This window comes from Micropterus salmoides, unplaced genomic scaffold (assembly GCF_014851395.1).
Source record: "Micropterus salmoides isolate LMB-PRFRI ecotype aquatic unplaced genomic scaffold, ASM1485139v1 Ms_hic_scaffold_2, whole genome shotgun sequence".
Lineage (NCBI taxonomy): Eukaryota > Metazoa > Chordata > Actinopteri > Centrarchiformes > Centrarchidae > Micropterus > Micropterus salmoides.
This window is the reverse complement of record NW_024041150.1, coordinates 13,677,695-13,690,828: the sequence shown is the minus strand read 5'-3', so window position 1 is coordinate 13,690,828 and position 13,134 is coordinate 13,677,695. Positions and strand designations below refer to the sequence as shown.

The following is a 13,134-nucleotide window of genomic DNA, read 5'->3' as shown; positions in this document are numbered from 1 at the left end:
GGGCAGGTGTCGTTGTTGTCTCAGTAGTTGTTGTCGGGGCAGGTGTCGTGGTTGCCTCAGTTGTTGTTGTCGGGGCAGGTGTCGTGGTTGCCTCAGTTGTTGTTGTCGGGGCAGGTGTCGTTGTTGCCTCAGTTGTTGTTGTCGGGGCAGGTGTCGTGGTTGCCTCAGTTGTTGTTGTCGGGGCAGGTGTTGTTGCCTCAGTAGTTGTTGTCGGGGCAGGTGTCGTGGTTGCCTCAGTAGTTGTTGTCGGGGCAGGTAGATCAGAATATAGGGTGTCATTCACTTTGATTGAGCTCCTTTCAATGTCGAAGCCAGTGAAGTTTAAACTATCATTGATAAAAACCCTCCCAATCTCAATATTATTAGGAACAGATGTGCTTGCAAAGAGAAGGTTCACGTCATTGATGACTGATCCATTTCTGCAGATGGAGAAACACAAAATAATTTTGAAATATCACATTTTGGTCACTACTCTTAAAATTTCTTAAAAGTCTTAACAAATTACCTGAATGACAACACGTCCAGGGACATGAAGGAGGAAGGGAATGCCATGTGGAACACAGGTTCAAGCTGCAGAAACAGAAAACAAATTGTACTTAAACACGTTTCACATATGTTTGCCTAAGTTGTACAGTGAGCTGGAGGTTTAGTTTAGTTATCTTGGCTCTTTATTTCATGTAACAATTACTATTATTATTCTGCAGCAGCACTTCTGTACCTGTATTTTGATCAGGAAATGCAAATATTCCAGTTTGTCATTATATTTCCTTATTTTACAGTATTTTATTTTTCTTTTGTTTTCTGTACTTTCTGTAGTGCAGAAATCCAACTGTGTCCAGGAGACCGACAGACAGGAGGAAAAATAATGATGAGAACCACCACAGGATTAAAAAAATATTAGATGATCTATTCATTTTTTGCAGTAACATTAAGAGTCTTCACGTGTATTTCTGGGCAGTGTGCACATTTTTTCAACTGGTATGCGATTCCTTTCTATGTGGGGAATTTCTACTTGGGGAATTGACCGTTCACTAGCTGTGTTTCAATTCTTTGTACTGTATGTTTTATTGTATACTGTACAAGTATTGAAGTTAAGCATGCCTTAATGCTTATTTTTGAAGGTTATTGATACTTTCTGAAACTTGGTTTTAGTGATGACAGTGGTAAGACTTAAAATAAAGCCCTAATCTAATTCTGCTGTATGAATCAAGTTTCAATAAACAATTTACTTAGAAACAAGACTATAGGGAACAATGGAGTAAATTATACTATTTTTTTAAATACTGGTTACTTACTGGAAAACAAACATTTGGAAAAAATTAACACCTAGAAATATACAAACCTAGAAAGATACAAAAATAAAGTAAAAGGAGTATTAGCTGTGTTTTAAAGTGTTACCATAACCTTTCAGTTCTCTGAATGGGGGCTTGAGCTCTCTGTTGAAAAAGTTCAGTAGTTGTACCAGAAGATTTTATTCTAAGGGTTTGACTTACCTGTGACTTTATCAATGAAACTCGATCTCTAAATGCTGGAGATGATTGATTGTTCAAGTCACTTGTAAATGTGCTTTGAACAGATCTGAACGTCACCGTGGTGGTTGTTCCTTCAGTTTTTGGAGCAGGTGTTGTTGTTGCCTCAGTTGTTGTTGTCGGGGCAGGAGTCGTGGATGCCTCAGTTGTTGTTGTCGGGGCAGGTGTCGTGGTTGCCTCAGTTGTTGTCGGGGCAGGTGTCGTTGTTGCCTCAGTTGTTGTTGTCGGGGCAGGTGTCGTGGTTGCCTCAGTAGTTGTTGTCGGGGCAGGTGTCGTGGTTGCCTCAGTTGTTGTTGTCGGGGCAGGTGTCGTTGTCGGGGCAGGTGTTGTTGCCTCAGTTGTTGATGTCGGGGCAGGTGTCGTGGTTGCCTCAGTTGTTGTTGTCGGGGCAGGTGTCGTTGTTGCCTCAGTAGTTGTTGTCGGGGCAGGTGTCGTGGTTGCCTCAGTTGTTGTTGTCGGGGCAGGTGTCGTGGTTGCCTCAGTAGTTGTTGTCGGGGCAGGTGTCGTGGTTGCAGGTGTCGTTGTTGCCTCAGTTGTTGTTGTCGGGGCAGGTGTTGTTGCCTCAGTTGTTGATGTCGGGGCAGGTGTCGTGGTTGCCTCAGTAGTTGTTGTCGGGGCAGGTGTCGTTGTTGCCTCAGTAGTTGTTGTCGGGGCAGGTGTCGTGGTTGCCTCAGTTGTTGTTGTCGGGGCAGGTGTCGTTGTTGCCTCAGTAGTTGTTGTCGGGGCAGGTGTCGTGGTTGCCTCAGTTGTTGTTGTCGGGACAGGTGTCGTTGTTGCCTCAGTTGTTGTTGTCGGGGCAGGTGTCGTGGTTGCCTCAGTTGTTGTCGGGGCAGGTGTCGTGGTTGCCTCAGTTGTTGTTGTCGGGGCAGGTGTCGTGGTTGCAGGTGTCGTTGTTGCCTCAGTTGTTGTTGTCGGGGCAGGTGTCGTGGTTGCCTCAGTAGTTGTTGTCGGGGCAGGTGTCGTGGTTGCCTCAGTTGTTGTTGTTGGGGCAGGTGTCGTGGTTGCCTCAGTAGTTGTTGTCGGGGCAGGTGTCGTGGTTGCCTCAGTAGTTGTTGTCGGAGCAGGTGTCGTGGTTGCCTCAGTTGTTGTTGTCGGGACAGGTGTCGTTGTTGCCTCAGTTGTTGTTGTCGGGGCAGGTGTCGTTGTTGCCTCAGTTGTTGTTGTCGGGGCAGGTGTCGTTGTTGCCTCAGTTGTTGTTGTCGGGGCAGGTGTCGTGGTTGCCTCAGTAGTTGTTGTCGGGGCAGGTGTCGTTGTTGCCTCAGTTGTTGTTGTCGGGGCAGGTGTCGTGGTTGCCTCAGTAGTTGTTGTCGGGGCAGGTGTCGTGGTTGCCTCAGTTGTTGTTGTCGGGGCAGGTGTCGTGGTTGCCTCAGTAGTTGTTGTCGGGGCAGGTGTCGTGGTTGCCTCAGTTGTTGTTGTCGGGGCAGGTGTCGTGGTTGCCTCAGTAGTTGTTGTCGGGGCAGGTGTTGTTGCCTCAGTTGTTGATGTCGGGGCAGGTGTCGTGGTTGCCTCAGTAGTTGTTGTCGGGGCAGGTGTCGTGGTTGCCTCAGTAGTTGTTGTCGGGGCAGGTGTCGTGGTTGCCTCAGTTGTTGTTGTCGGGGCAGGTGTCGTTGTTGCCTCAGTAGTTGTTGTCGGGGCAGGTGTCGTGGTTGCCTCAGTTGTTGTTGTCGGGGCAGGTGTCGTTGTTGTCTCAGTAGTTGTTGTCGGGGCAGGTGTCGTGGTTGCCTCAGTAGTTGTTGTCGGGGCAGGTGTCGTTGTTGTCTCAGTAGTTGTTGTCGGGGCAGGTGTCGTGGTTGCCTCAGTAGTTGTTGTCGGGGCAGGTGTCGTGGTTGCCTCAGTTGTTGTTGTCGGGGCAGGTGTCGTGGTTGCCTCAGTAGTTGTTGTCGGGGCAGGTGTCGTGGTTGCCTCAGTAGTTGTTGTCGGGGCAGGTGTCGTGGTTGCCTCAGTAGTTGTTGTCGGGGCAGGTGTCGTGGTTGCCTCAGTAGTTGTTGTCGGGGCAGGTGTCGTTGTTGCCTCAGTTGTTGTTGTCGGGGCAGGTGTCGTGGTTGCCTCAGTTGTTGTTGTCGGGGCAGGTGTTTTTGCCTCAGTTGTTGTTGTCGGGGCAGGTGTCGTGGTTGCCTCAGTAGTTGTTGTCGGGGCAGGTGTCGTGGTTGCCTCAGTTGTTGTTGTCGGGGCAGGTGTCGTGGTTGCCTCAGTAGTTGTTGTCGGGGCAGGTGTCGTGGTTGCCTCAGTTGTTGTTGTCGGGGCAGGTGTCGTTGTTGCCTCAGTTGTTGTTGTCGGGGCAGGTGTCGTGGTTGCCTCAGTTGTTGTTGTCGGGGCAGGTGTCGTGGTTGCCTCAGTTGTTGTTGTCGGGGCAGGTGTCGTGGTTGCCTCAGTAGTTGTTGTCGGGGCAGGTGTCGTGGTTGCCTCAGTAGTTGTTGTCGGGGCAGGTGTCGTGGTTGCCTCAGTTGTTGTTGTCGGGGCAGGTGTCGTTGTTGCCTCAGTTGTTGTTGTCGGGGCAGGTGTCGTGGTTGCCTCAGTTGTTGTTGTCGGGGCAGGTGTTTTTGCCTCAGTTGTTGTTGTCGGGGCAGGTGTCGTGGTTGCCTCAGTAGTTGTTGTCGGGGCAGGTGTCGTGGTTGCCTCAGTTGTTGTTGTCGGGGCAGGTGTCGTGGTTGCCTCAGTAGTTGTTGTCGGGGCAGCTGTCGTGGTTGCCTCAGTTGTTGTTGTCGGGGCAGGTGTCGTTGTTGCCTCAGTTGTTGTTGTCGGGGCAGGTGTCGTGGTTGCCTCAGTTGTTGTTGTCGGGGCAGGTGTCGTGGTTGCCTCAGTTGTTGTTGTCGGGGCAGGTGTCGTTGTTGCCTCAGTTGTTGTTGTCGTGGCAGGTGTCGTGGTTGCCTCAGTTGTTGTTGTCGGGGCAGGTGTCGTTGTTGCCTCAGTTGTTGTTGTCGGGGCAGGTGTCGTGGTTGCCTCAGTTGTTGTTGTCGGGGCAGGTGTCGTGGTTGCCTCAGTAGTTGTTGTCGGGGCAGGTGTCGTTGTTGCCTCAGTTGTTGTTGTCGGGGCAGGTGTCGTTGTTGCCTCAGTTGTTGTTGTCGGGGCAGGTGTCGTGGTTGCCTCAGTTGTTGTTGTCGGGGCAGGTGTCGTGGTTGCCTCAGTTGTTGTTGTCGGGGCAGGTGTCGTGGTTGCCTCAGTAGTTGTTGTCGGGGCAGGTGTCGTGGTTGCCTCAGTAGTTGTTGTCGGGGCAGGTGTCGTGGTTGCCTCAGTAGTTGTTGTCGGGGCAGGTGTCGTGGTTGCCTCAGTTGTTGTCGGGGCAGGTGTCGTGGTTACCTCAGTTGTTGTTGTCGGGGCAGGTGTCGTTGTTGACTCAGTTGTTGGAGCAGGTGTCGTTGTTGACTCAGTTGTCGGAGCACGCGTTGTTGTTTTTGCAGTTGTCGGAGCACGCGTTGTTGTTTTTGCAGTTGTTGGAGCACGCGTTGTTGTTTTTGTAGTTGTCGGAGCACGCGTTGTTGTTTTTGCAGTTGTCGGAGCACGTGTTGTTTTTTTTGTAGTTGTTGTCGGAGCACGTGTTGTTTTTTTTGTAGTTGTTGTCGGAGCACGGGTTGTTTTTTTTGCAGTTGTTGGAGCACGGGTTGTTGTTTTTGCAATTGTTGTCGGAGCACGGGTTGTTGTTTTTGCAATTGTTGTCGGAGCACGTGTTGTTTTTGCAGTTGTTGGAGCAGGTGTCGTGGTTTTTGACACTGTTGTTGCTGCAGTTGTTTTTGTTGTTGGAGCAGGTGTCTTTGTTGAAGTAGCAGGTGCCGTTGTTCCTGCTGTTGCTGTAGTGCACAATAAACATTATATCACACCACATCATATCATCTAACCTAGCAAAGTGAAGTGGTTCCTTGACAAAAAACACATTTAGATTTTTATAAAATTTATAACTATAATGTCGAAGAATATTCAAATCCTTAGATTTGGGATTTGTTTCCCCCATAAATGTAACACTCTTATTAGGGCCCGAGCACGACCGTGCGAGGTCCCTATTGAATTTGCTCGGATTATATTTATTTATTTATTTATTTATTTTTTTTCTGCAAAGTAGGCCCAAATGACATGGCCTAAACATACTCGAAAACTCACCAAAATTTGCAAACATTTCAGAACCGGTGAAAAATTTCGTATTCTACAAGTTTCGCACATGGGCGTGGCAAAATGACTCGCTAGCGCCACCTAGAAAATTGGAAATGATTAGCCCCTCGTTCATGTTCAACCTACATGTACGAAATTTTCTGGGGACATGTATCGTATCAAGACGCACAAAAAAGCCTCAAGAACCCATAGCCTAAAGTCAACAGGAAGTCGGCCATTTTGAATTTTACGGCCATTTTTGGATGATTTACACACTTCGTACTTTAACGAACTCCTCCTAGGGATTTAGTCGGATCGACGTCAAATTTCTGCTGTGCCTTCTAAAGGGCGTGTCCGTGGCGTCGATGATTCGCAATGAAACAGGAAGTTGTTGTAACTTCAGTGTACATGCTCACATCTGGACCAAACTGTACATGTAGGATGAGAGTCCCGCCCTGAACACATGTACATGCTGACATTCACAGACAGTCATAGCGCCACCTGCTGGCAATAGAAAGTGACCTTTAACGAAGCAGCCCCCGCCGCACGTTTCACCTACGTGCACGAATTTTCTGTGGTACGTGTATCTTGTCCAGACGCACAAAAAAGTCTCTTGGAGCCATAGCCTAAACCCAACACGAAGTCGGCCATTTTGAATTTTACGTCAAATTTTGGATGATTTACACACTTCGTACTTTAACGAACTCCTCCTAGGGATTTAGTCCGACCGACCTCAAATTTGTGCTGTGCCTTCTAAAGGCATTGAAGATGAAAGTTGTGCTATTTGCAAGTTTTCGTCAATGGGCGTGTCCGTGGCGTGGCGTCAAAGATCAACTCTTCGCCATGACACGGAAGTTGTCGTAGCTTCAGTGTACATGCTCACATCTGGACCAAACTGTACATGTAGGATGAGAGTCCCGCCCTGAACACATGTACATGCTGATATTCACCCACAGTCATAGCGCCACCTGCTGGCAACAGGAAGTGACTTTTAACGAAGCAGCCCCCGCCGCACGTTTTACCTACGTGCACGAATTTTCTGTGGTACGTGTATCTTGTCCAGACGCACAAAAAAGCCTCTTGGAGCGATGCCCTAAAATCAACAGGAAGTCGGCCATTTTGAATTTTACGGCCATTTTTGGATGATTTACACACTTCGTACTTTAACGAACTCCTCCTAGGGATTTAGTCGGATCGACGTCAAATTTCTGCTGTGCCTTCTAAAGGCATTGACGATGAAAAGTTGTGCTATTTGCGAGTTTTCGTCAATGGGCGTGTCCGTGGCGTTGATGATTCGCCATGAAACAGGAAGTTGTTGTAACTTCAGTGTACATGCTCACATCTGGACCAAACTGTACATGTAGGATGAGAGTCCCGCCCTGAACACATGTACATGCCGACATTCACCCACAGTCATAGCGCCACCTGCTGGCAACAGGAAGTGACCTTTAACGAAGCAGCCCCACCGCACGTTTCACCTACGTGCACGAATTTTCTGTGGTACGTGTATCTTGTCCAGACGCACAAAAAAGTCTCTTGGAGCCATAGCCTAAACCCAACAGGAAGTCGGCCATTTTGAATTTTACATCAAATTTTGGATGATTTACACACTTCGTACTTTAACGAACTCCTCCTAGGGAATTAGGCCGACCGACTTCAAATTTCTGCTGTGCCTTCTAAAGGCATTGAAGATGAAAAGTTGTGCTATTTGCAAGTTTTCGTCAATGGGCGTGTCCGTGGCGTGGTGTCAAAGATCAACTCTTCGCCATGACACAGGAAGTTGTTGTAACTTCAGTGTACATGCTCACATCTGGACCAAAGTGTACATGTAGGATGAGAGTCCCGCCCTGAACACATGTACATGCTGACATTCACCCACAGTCATAGCAGTATAGCACGACATACAACACAATTTATCAAATTATACATCGGATATACAGTATGAAAATAAGATTGATTGGATTATACTCACAGGAAGTATAAAACCTGTTACATGCATCTATTAAAAGTAAAGTAACACAAAAATGTCAGGGAAATTACTTTACTTAGATTTCAGGATTGCAGTTGTACATTTGAAATACCTTCCTAACTTTCTGATAGGAAGCCTTCTTGAGGTGGTATAAAACATTTCTTCTTATATTCTGATTTGAGTTGTGGACAACTATGACCACATGAATTAAAAAAATTAAACATTTCACTGCCCAAGTCAGCTATAACACAAGTCTTGTTCATCAGACTACATGCTGTACAGTATTTGTGGACAGATTTTGTCCCAGGATTTATTATGCATTTCTTCTTCTTCGTTGCATGATTTAGAATAATAAGGTGAGAAATGGTTCTATTCTGAGTTCATCCTGCACTGCAGCAGCTAATAAAGTCCATTTAATCCCAAAAACGCTTTTCTTTCAGGCAGGCTGGAGCAGAAAACGACTCACCTTTCTCAAGTTGTACAGTAATGTCACATGTGTATGAAGGTGGATCAAACAAGCTAATCTTAATGTCAAAGTAGAGAGGAGCCTAGTAGGCCTATTTATTTTCATTCATTACACAATATGAATAAGCTATGCAGACAGTTGTAAAGAAAGAACATCTTTTTCTTCTGTTCTCTACTTGTTATAGTTACACAGTATTAGGGGTGTGGGCTGTATTAAAAGTATCCACTGTTCTCCCATGCTCTAACACACAGTAACGATGAAATGTGTGCTGTTCTCACATTCTTCCTCTGTATGTACACATAAACAACAAGGCAGGGAAATATAAAAGGAATTTATTTTATTGTTCAGTGTACATGCTCACATCTGAAACAAACTTTATGTGCTTGATAACTCTCCCACCCCGCAGACATCTACACGTCAATACCGATTTATATTCATAGCGGCAAGTGCTATGTAGCTCCACGTAGGGGACACAGGAAGTGACATATAGCACCTTCATGCGGCGTCGGAACCGCATAGCAAATTCACAGCCGCACCGGCAGAGCTCCAGAATGTGCAACTCGGCCGGCTCACACCCGGACGCGCTTACAAGTGCGAGGGCCCGTCCAACGCTGCTTGCAGCTTTAATTAGGGCCCGAGCACGACCGTGCGAGGTCCCTATTGAATCTGCTCGGATTATATATATATTTTTTTTTTTTTTTTCTGCAAAGTAGGCCCAAATGACATGGCCTAAACATACTCGAAAACTCACCAAAATTTGCAAACATGTCAGAACCGGTGAAAAATTTCGTATTCTACAAGTTTCGCACATGGGCGTGGCAAAATGACTCGCTAGCGCCACCTTGAAAATTGGAAATGATTAGCCCCTCGTTCACGTTCAACCTACATGTACGAAATTTTCTGGGGACATGTATCGTATCAAGACGCACAAAAAAGCCTCAAGAACCCATAGCCTAAAGTCAACAGGAAGTCGGCCATTTTGAATTTTATGGCCATTTTTGGATGATTTACACACTTCGTACTTTAACGAACTCCTCCTAGGGATTTAGTCGGATCGACGTCAAATTTCTGCTGTGCCTTCTAAAGGCATTGACGATGAAAAGTTGTGCTATTTGCGCGTTTTCGTCAATGGGCGTGTCCGTGGCGTCGATGATTCGCAATGAAACAGGAAGTTGTTGTAACTTCAGTGTACATGCTCACATCTGGACCAAACTGTACATGTAGGATGAGAGTCCCGCCCTGAACACATGTACATGCCGACATTCACCCACAGTCATAGCGCCACCTGCTGGCAACAGAAAGTGACCTTTAACGAAGCAGCCCCCGCCGCACGTTTCACCTACGTGCACGAATTTTCTGTGGTACGTGTATCTTGTCCAGACGCACAAAAAAGCCTCTTGGAGCCATAGCCTAAATCAACAGGAAGTCGGCCATTTTGAATTTTACGTCAAATTTTGGATGATTTACACACTTCGTACTTTAACGAACTCCTCCTAGGGATTTAGTCCGACCGACCTCAAATTTGTGCTGTGCCTTCTAAAGGCATTGAAGATGAAAAGTTGTGCTATTTGCAAGTTTTCGTCAATGGGCGTGTCCGTGGCGTGGCGTCAAAGATCAGCTCTTCGCCATGACACGGAAGTTGTCGTAACTTCAGTGTACATGCTCACATCTGGACCAAACTGTACATGTAGGATGAGAGTCCCGCCCTGAACACATGTACATGCCGACATTCACCCACAGTCATAGCGCCACCTGCTGGCAACAGAAGTGACTTTAACGAAGCAGCCCCCGCCGCACGTTTCACCTACGTGCACGAATTTTCTGTGGTACGTGTATCTTGTCCAGACGCACAAAAAAGCCTCTTGGAGCCATAGCCTAAAATCAAGAGGAAGTCGGCCATTTTGAATTTTACGTCAAATTTTGGATGATTTACACACTTCGTACTTTAACGAACTCCTCCTAGGGATTTAGTCCGACCGACCTCAAATTTGTGCTGTGCCTTCTAAAGGCATTGAAGATGAAAAGTTGTGCTATTTGCAAGTTTTCGTCAATGGGCGTGTCCGTGGCGTGGCGTCAAAGATCAGCTCTTCGCCATGACACGGAAGTTGTCGTAACTTCAGTGTACATGCTCACATCTGGACCAAACTGTACATGTAGGATGAGAGTCCCGCCCTGAACACATGTACATGCTCACATTCACAGACAGTCATAGCGCCACCTGCTGGCAACAGGAAGTGACTTTTAACGAAGCAGCCCCCGCCGCACGTTTCACCTACGTGCACGAATTTTCTGTGGTACGTGTATCTTGTCCAGACGCACAAAAAAGCCTCTTGGAGCCATAGCCTAAAATCAACAGGAAGTCGGCCATTTTGAATTTTACGTCAAATTTTGGATGATTTACACACTTCGTACTTTAACGAACTCCTCCTAGGGATTTAGTCCGACCGACCTCAAATTTGTGCTGTGCCTTCTAAAGGCATTGAAGATGAAAAGTTGTGCTATTTGCAAGTTTTCGTCAATGGGCGTGTCCGTGGCGTGGCGTCAAAGATCAGCTCTTCGCCATGACACGGAAGTTGTCGTAACTTCAGTGTACATGCTCACATCTGGACCAAACTGTACATGTAGGATGAGAGTCCCGCCCTGAACACATGTACATGCTGACATTCACAGACAGTCATAGCGCCACCTGCTGGCAACAGGAAGTGACTTTTAACGAAGCAGCCCCCGCCGCACGTTTTACCTACGTGCACGAATTTTCTGTGGTACGTGTATCTTGTCCAGATGCACAAAAAAGCCTCTTGGAGCGATGCCCTAAAACCAACAGGAAGTCGGCCATTTTGAATTTTACGTCAAATTTTGGATGATTTACACACTTCGTACTTTAACGAACTCCTCCTAGGGATTTAGTCCGACCGACTTCAAATTTGTGCTGTGCCTTCTAAAGGCATTGAAGATGAAAAGTTGTGCTATTTGCGAGTTTTCGTCAATGGGTGTGTCCGTGGCGTGGCGTCAGAGATCAAGTCTTCGCCATGACACAGGAAGTTGTTGTAACTTCAGTGTACATGCTCACATCTGAACCAAACTTTTCGTGCTTGATAACTCTCCCACCCCGCTATGGAGGACCGATCCTGACACAGTCAGAAATAAATACAGAAATAAATAAATGCTCAATAAATAAATAAGCATCCAATTAAATACACAAAAAAATAAGTAAATAAATAAATGTAGGTAGTAATTAAATTATACAAGGAGACATAAATGTATATATTTTAATTAGTGCCTTTACTTATTCACCTTTGTTATAATTACCTTATTTGTTTATTCAACTTTATTTATTACTAATTTTTTAATGTATTTATTTATGTGTGTGTTTTAATATTTTTGTCTGTTTTATTCTTCCTTTGTATTTATTTACCTTATTATTTTCACCCATGGTATTTATTTCTGCCTGTCTTAAATTTTTGTATGCATTTCTGCCTCATTATGCAAATGAGGAGGGGCTGTGTCTCAAGGGGTCATCTTCTCTGCTATTGGTGGACCAGTCAGACAGGAGAGCTCCTACTCTGCCTGCAGACATAAACGATCTTGCCCCTCACACAGTCAGATGGCTTCCTTCAGTGCGCTGAGGTGTTTAACAACTCTGAAGACAATACTACCAGCAATGTCTTCCTTCTCTTTTCACGTAGAAGCACCGACAGACAGTGCTTTCAGTTTGCTGCATGCATGGACACAGAACTGCAGTATAGGGAGAAGCACACGGTCAGCTGGCTGCAGCTAAATCTGGAGTGCACTCGTATTCAATTCTGTATGGTAAATTCAGTTTTAACGGAGCAGAGCGAGCTGACAGGCAGAGTTAGAGACTTTTTCTGTCTGTTTCTCTCTTTACAAAGACGCATGTTGCAGTCAGAGTCTTCTCTGAGATGCGAGCACGACATACAACACAATTTATCAAATTACACAACGGATATACAGTATGAAAATAAGATTGATTGGATTATACTCACAGGAAGTATAAAACCTCTTACATGGGTCTATTAAAAGAAAGTAACACAAAATGTCAGGGAAATTACTTTACTTAGATTTAAGTACTGCAGTTGTACATTTGAATACCTTCCTACCTTTCTGATAGGAAGCCTTCTTGAGGTGGTATAAAACTTTCTTCTTATATTCTGATTTGAGTTGTGGACAACTATGACCACATGAATTAAAAAATTAACATTTCACTGCCCAAGTAGCTATAACACAAGTCTTGTTCATTAGACTACATGCTGTACAGTATTTGACAGATTGTCCCAGGATTTATTATGCATTTCTTCTTCTTCGTTGCATGATTTAGAATAATAAGGGAGAAATGGGTCTATTCTGAGTTCATCCTGCACTGCAGCAGCTAATAAAGTCCATTTAATCCCAAAACGCTTTTCTTTTAGGCAGGCTGGAGCAGAAAACAACTCACCTTTCTCAGTTGTACAGTAATGTCACATGTGTATGAAGGTGGATCAAACAAGCTAATCTTAAATGTCAAAGTAGAGAGGACCTAGTAGGCCTATTTATTTTCATTCATTACAATATGAATAAGCTATGCAGACAGTTGTAAAGAAAGAACATTTTTCTTCTGTTCTCTACTTGTTATAGTTACACAGTATTAGGGGTGTGGGCTGTATTAAAAGTATCCACTGTTCTCCCATGCTCTAACACACAGTACGATGAAATGTGTGCTGTTCTCACATTCTTCCTCTGTATGTACACATAAACAACAAGGCAGGGAAATATAAAAGGAATTATTTTATTGTTGGGTAATTATGTTCAGTGTACATGTCACATCTGAAACAAACTTTACGTGCTTGATAACTCTCCCACCCCGCAGACATCTACGTCAATACCGATTTATTCATAGCGGCAAGTGTATGTAGCTCCACATAGGGGACACAGGAAGTGACATATAGCACCTTCATGCGGCGTCGGAACCGCGTAGGAAATTCACAGCCGCACCGGCAGAGCTCCAGAATATGCAACTCGGCGGTTCACGCGCGGACGCGCTACAAGTGCGAGGGCCCGCCCAACGCTGCTTGCAGCTTTAATTAGGGCCGAGA

At 45.7% G+C, this 13,134-nt stretch overlaps 1 protein-coding gene and 2 long non-coding RNA genes across 3 annotated transcripts in view; all 3 read right to left on the bottom strand.

Annotated features, from left to right (window-relative positions):
- Positions 1-131: 131 nt before the first annotated feature.
- Positions 132-1,739, bottom strand: LOC119912214. The gene is made up of 3 exons (XR_005446094.1): positions 1,494-1,739; positions 506-570; positions 132-419 (listed from the first exon to the last, which is right to left on the bottom strand). It is a non-coding gene; the product is annotated as an uncharacterized LOC119912214 (long non-coding RNA).
- A 1,986-nt stretch (positions 1,740-3,725) lies between these two features.
- Positions 3,726-4,673, bottom strand: LOC119912213 (mucin-2-like; the record flags this gene model as incomplete). The annotated part of the gene is made up of 1 exon (XM_038731314.1): positions 3,726-4,673. A coding segment is annotated over one exon (948 nt), but the record flags the coding sequence as incomplete, so codon positions are not given.
- Positions 4,674-5,152: 479 nt separating this feature from the next.
- The window catches only part of LOC119912215, a 16,639-nt gene continuing 8,657 nt past the window's right edge, over positions 5,153-13,134 (bottom strand). The window contains exon 3 of the long non-coding RNA XR_005446095.1: positions 5,153-5,314. This is a non-coding gene — a long non-coding RNA (uncharacterized LOC119912215). The remainder of the gene's footprint in view (positions 5,315-13,134) is intronic.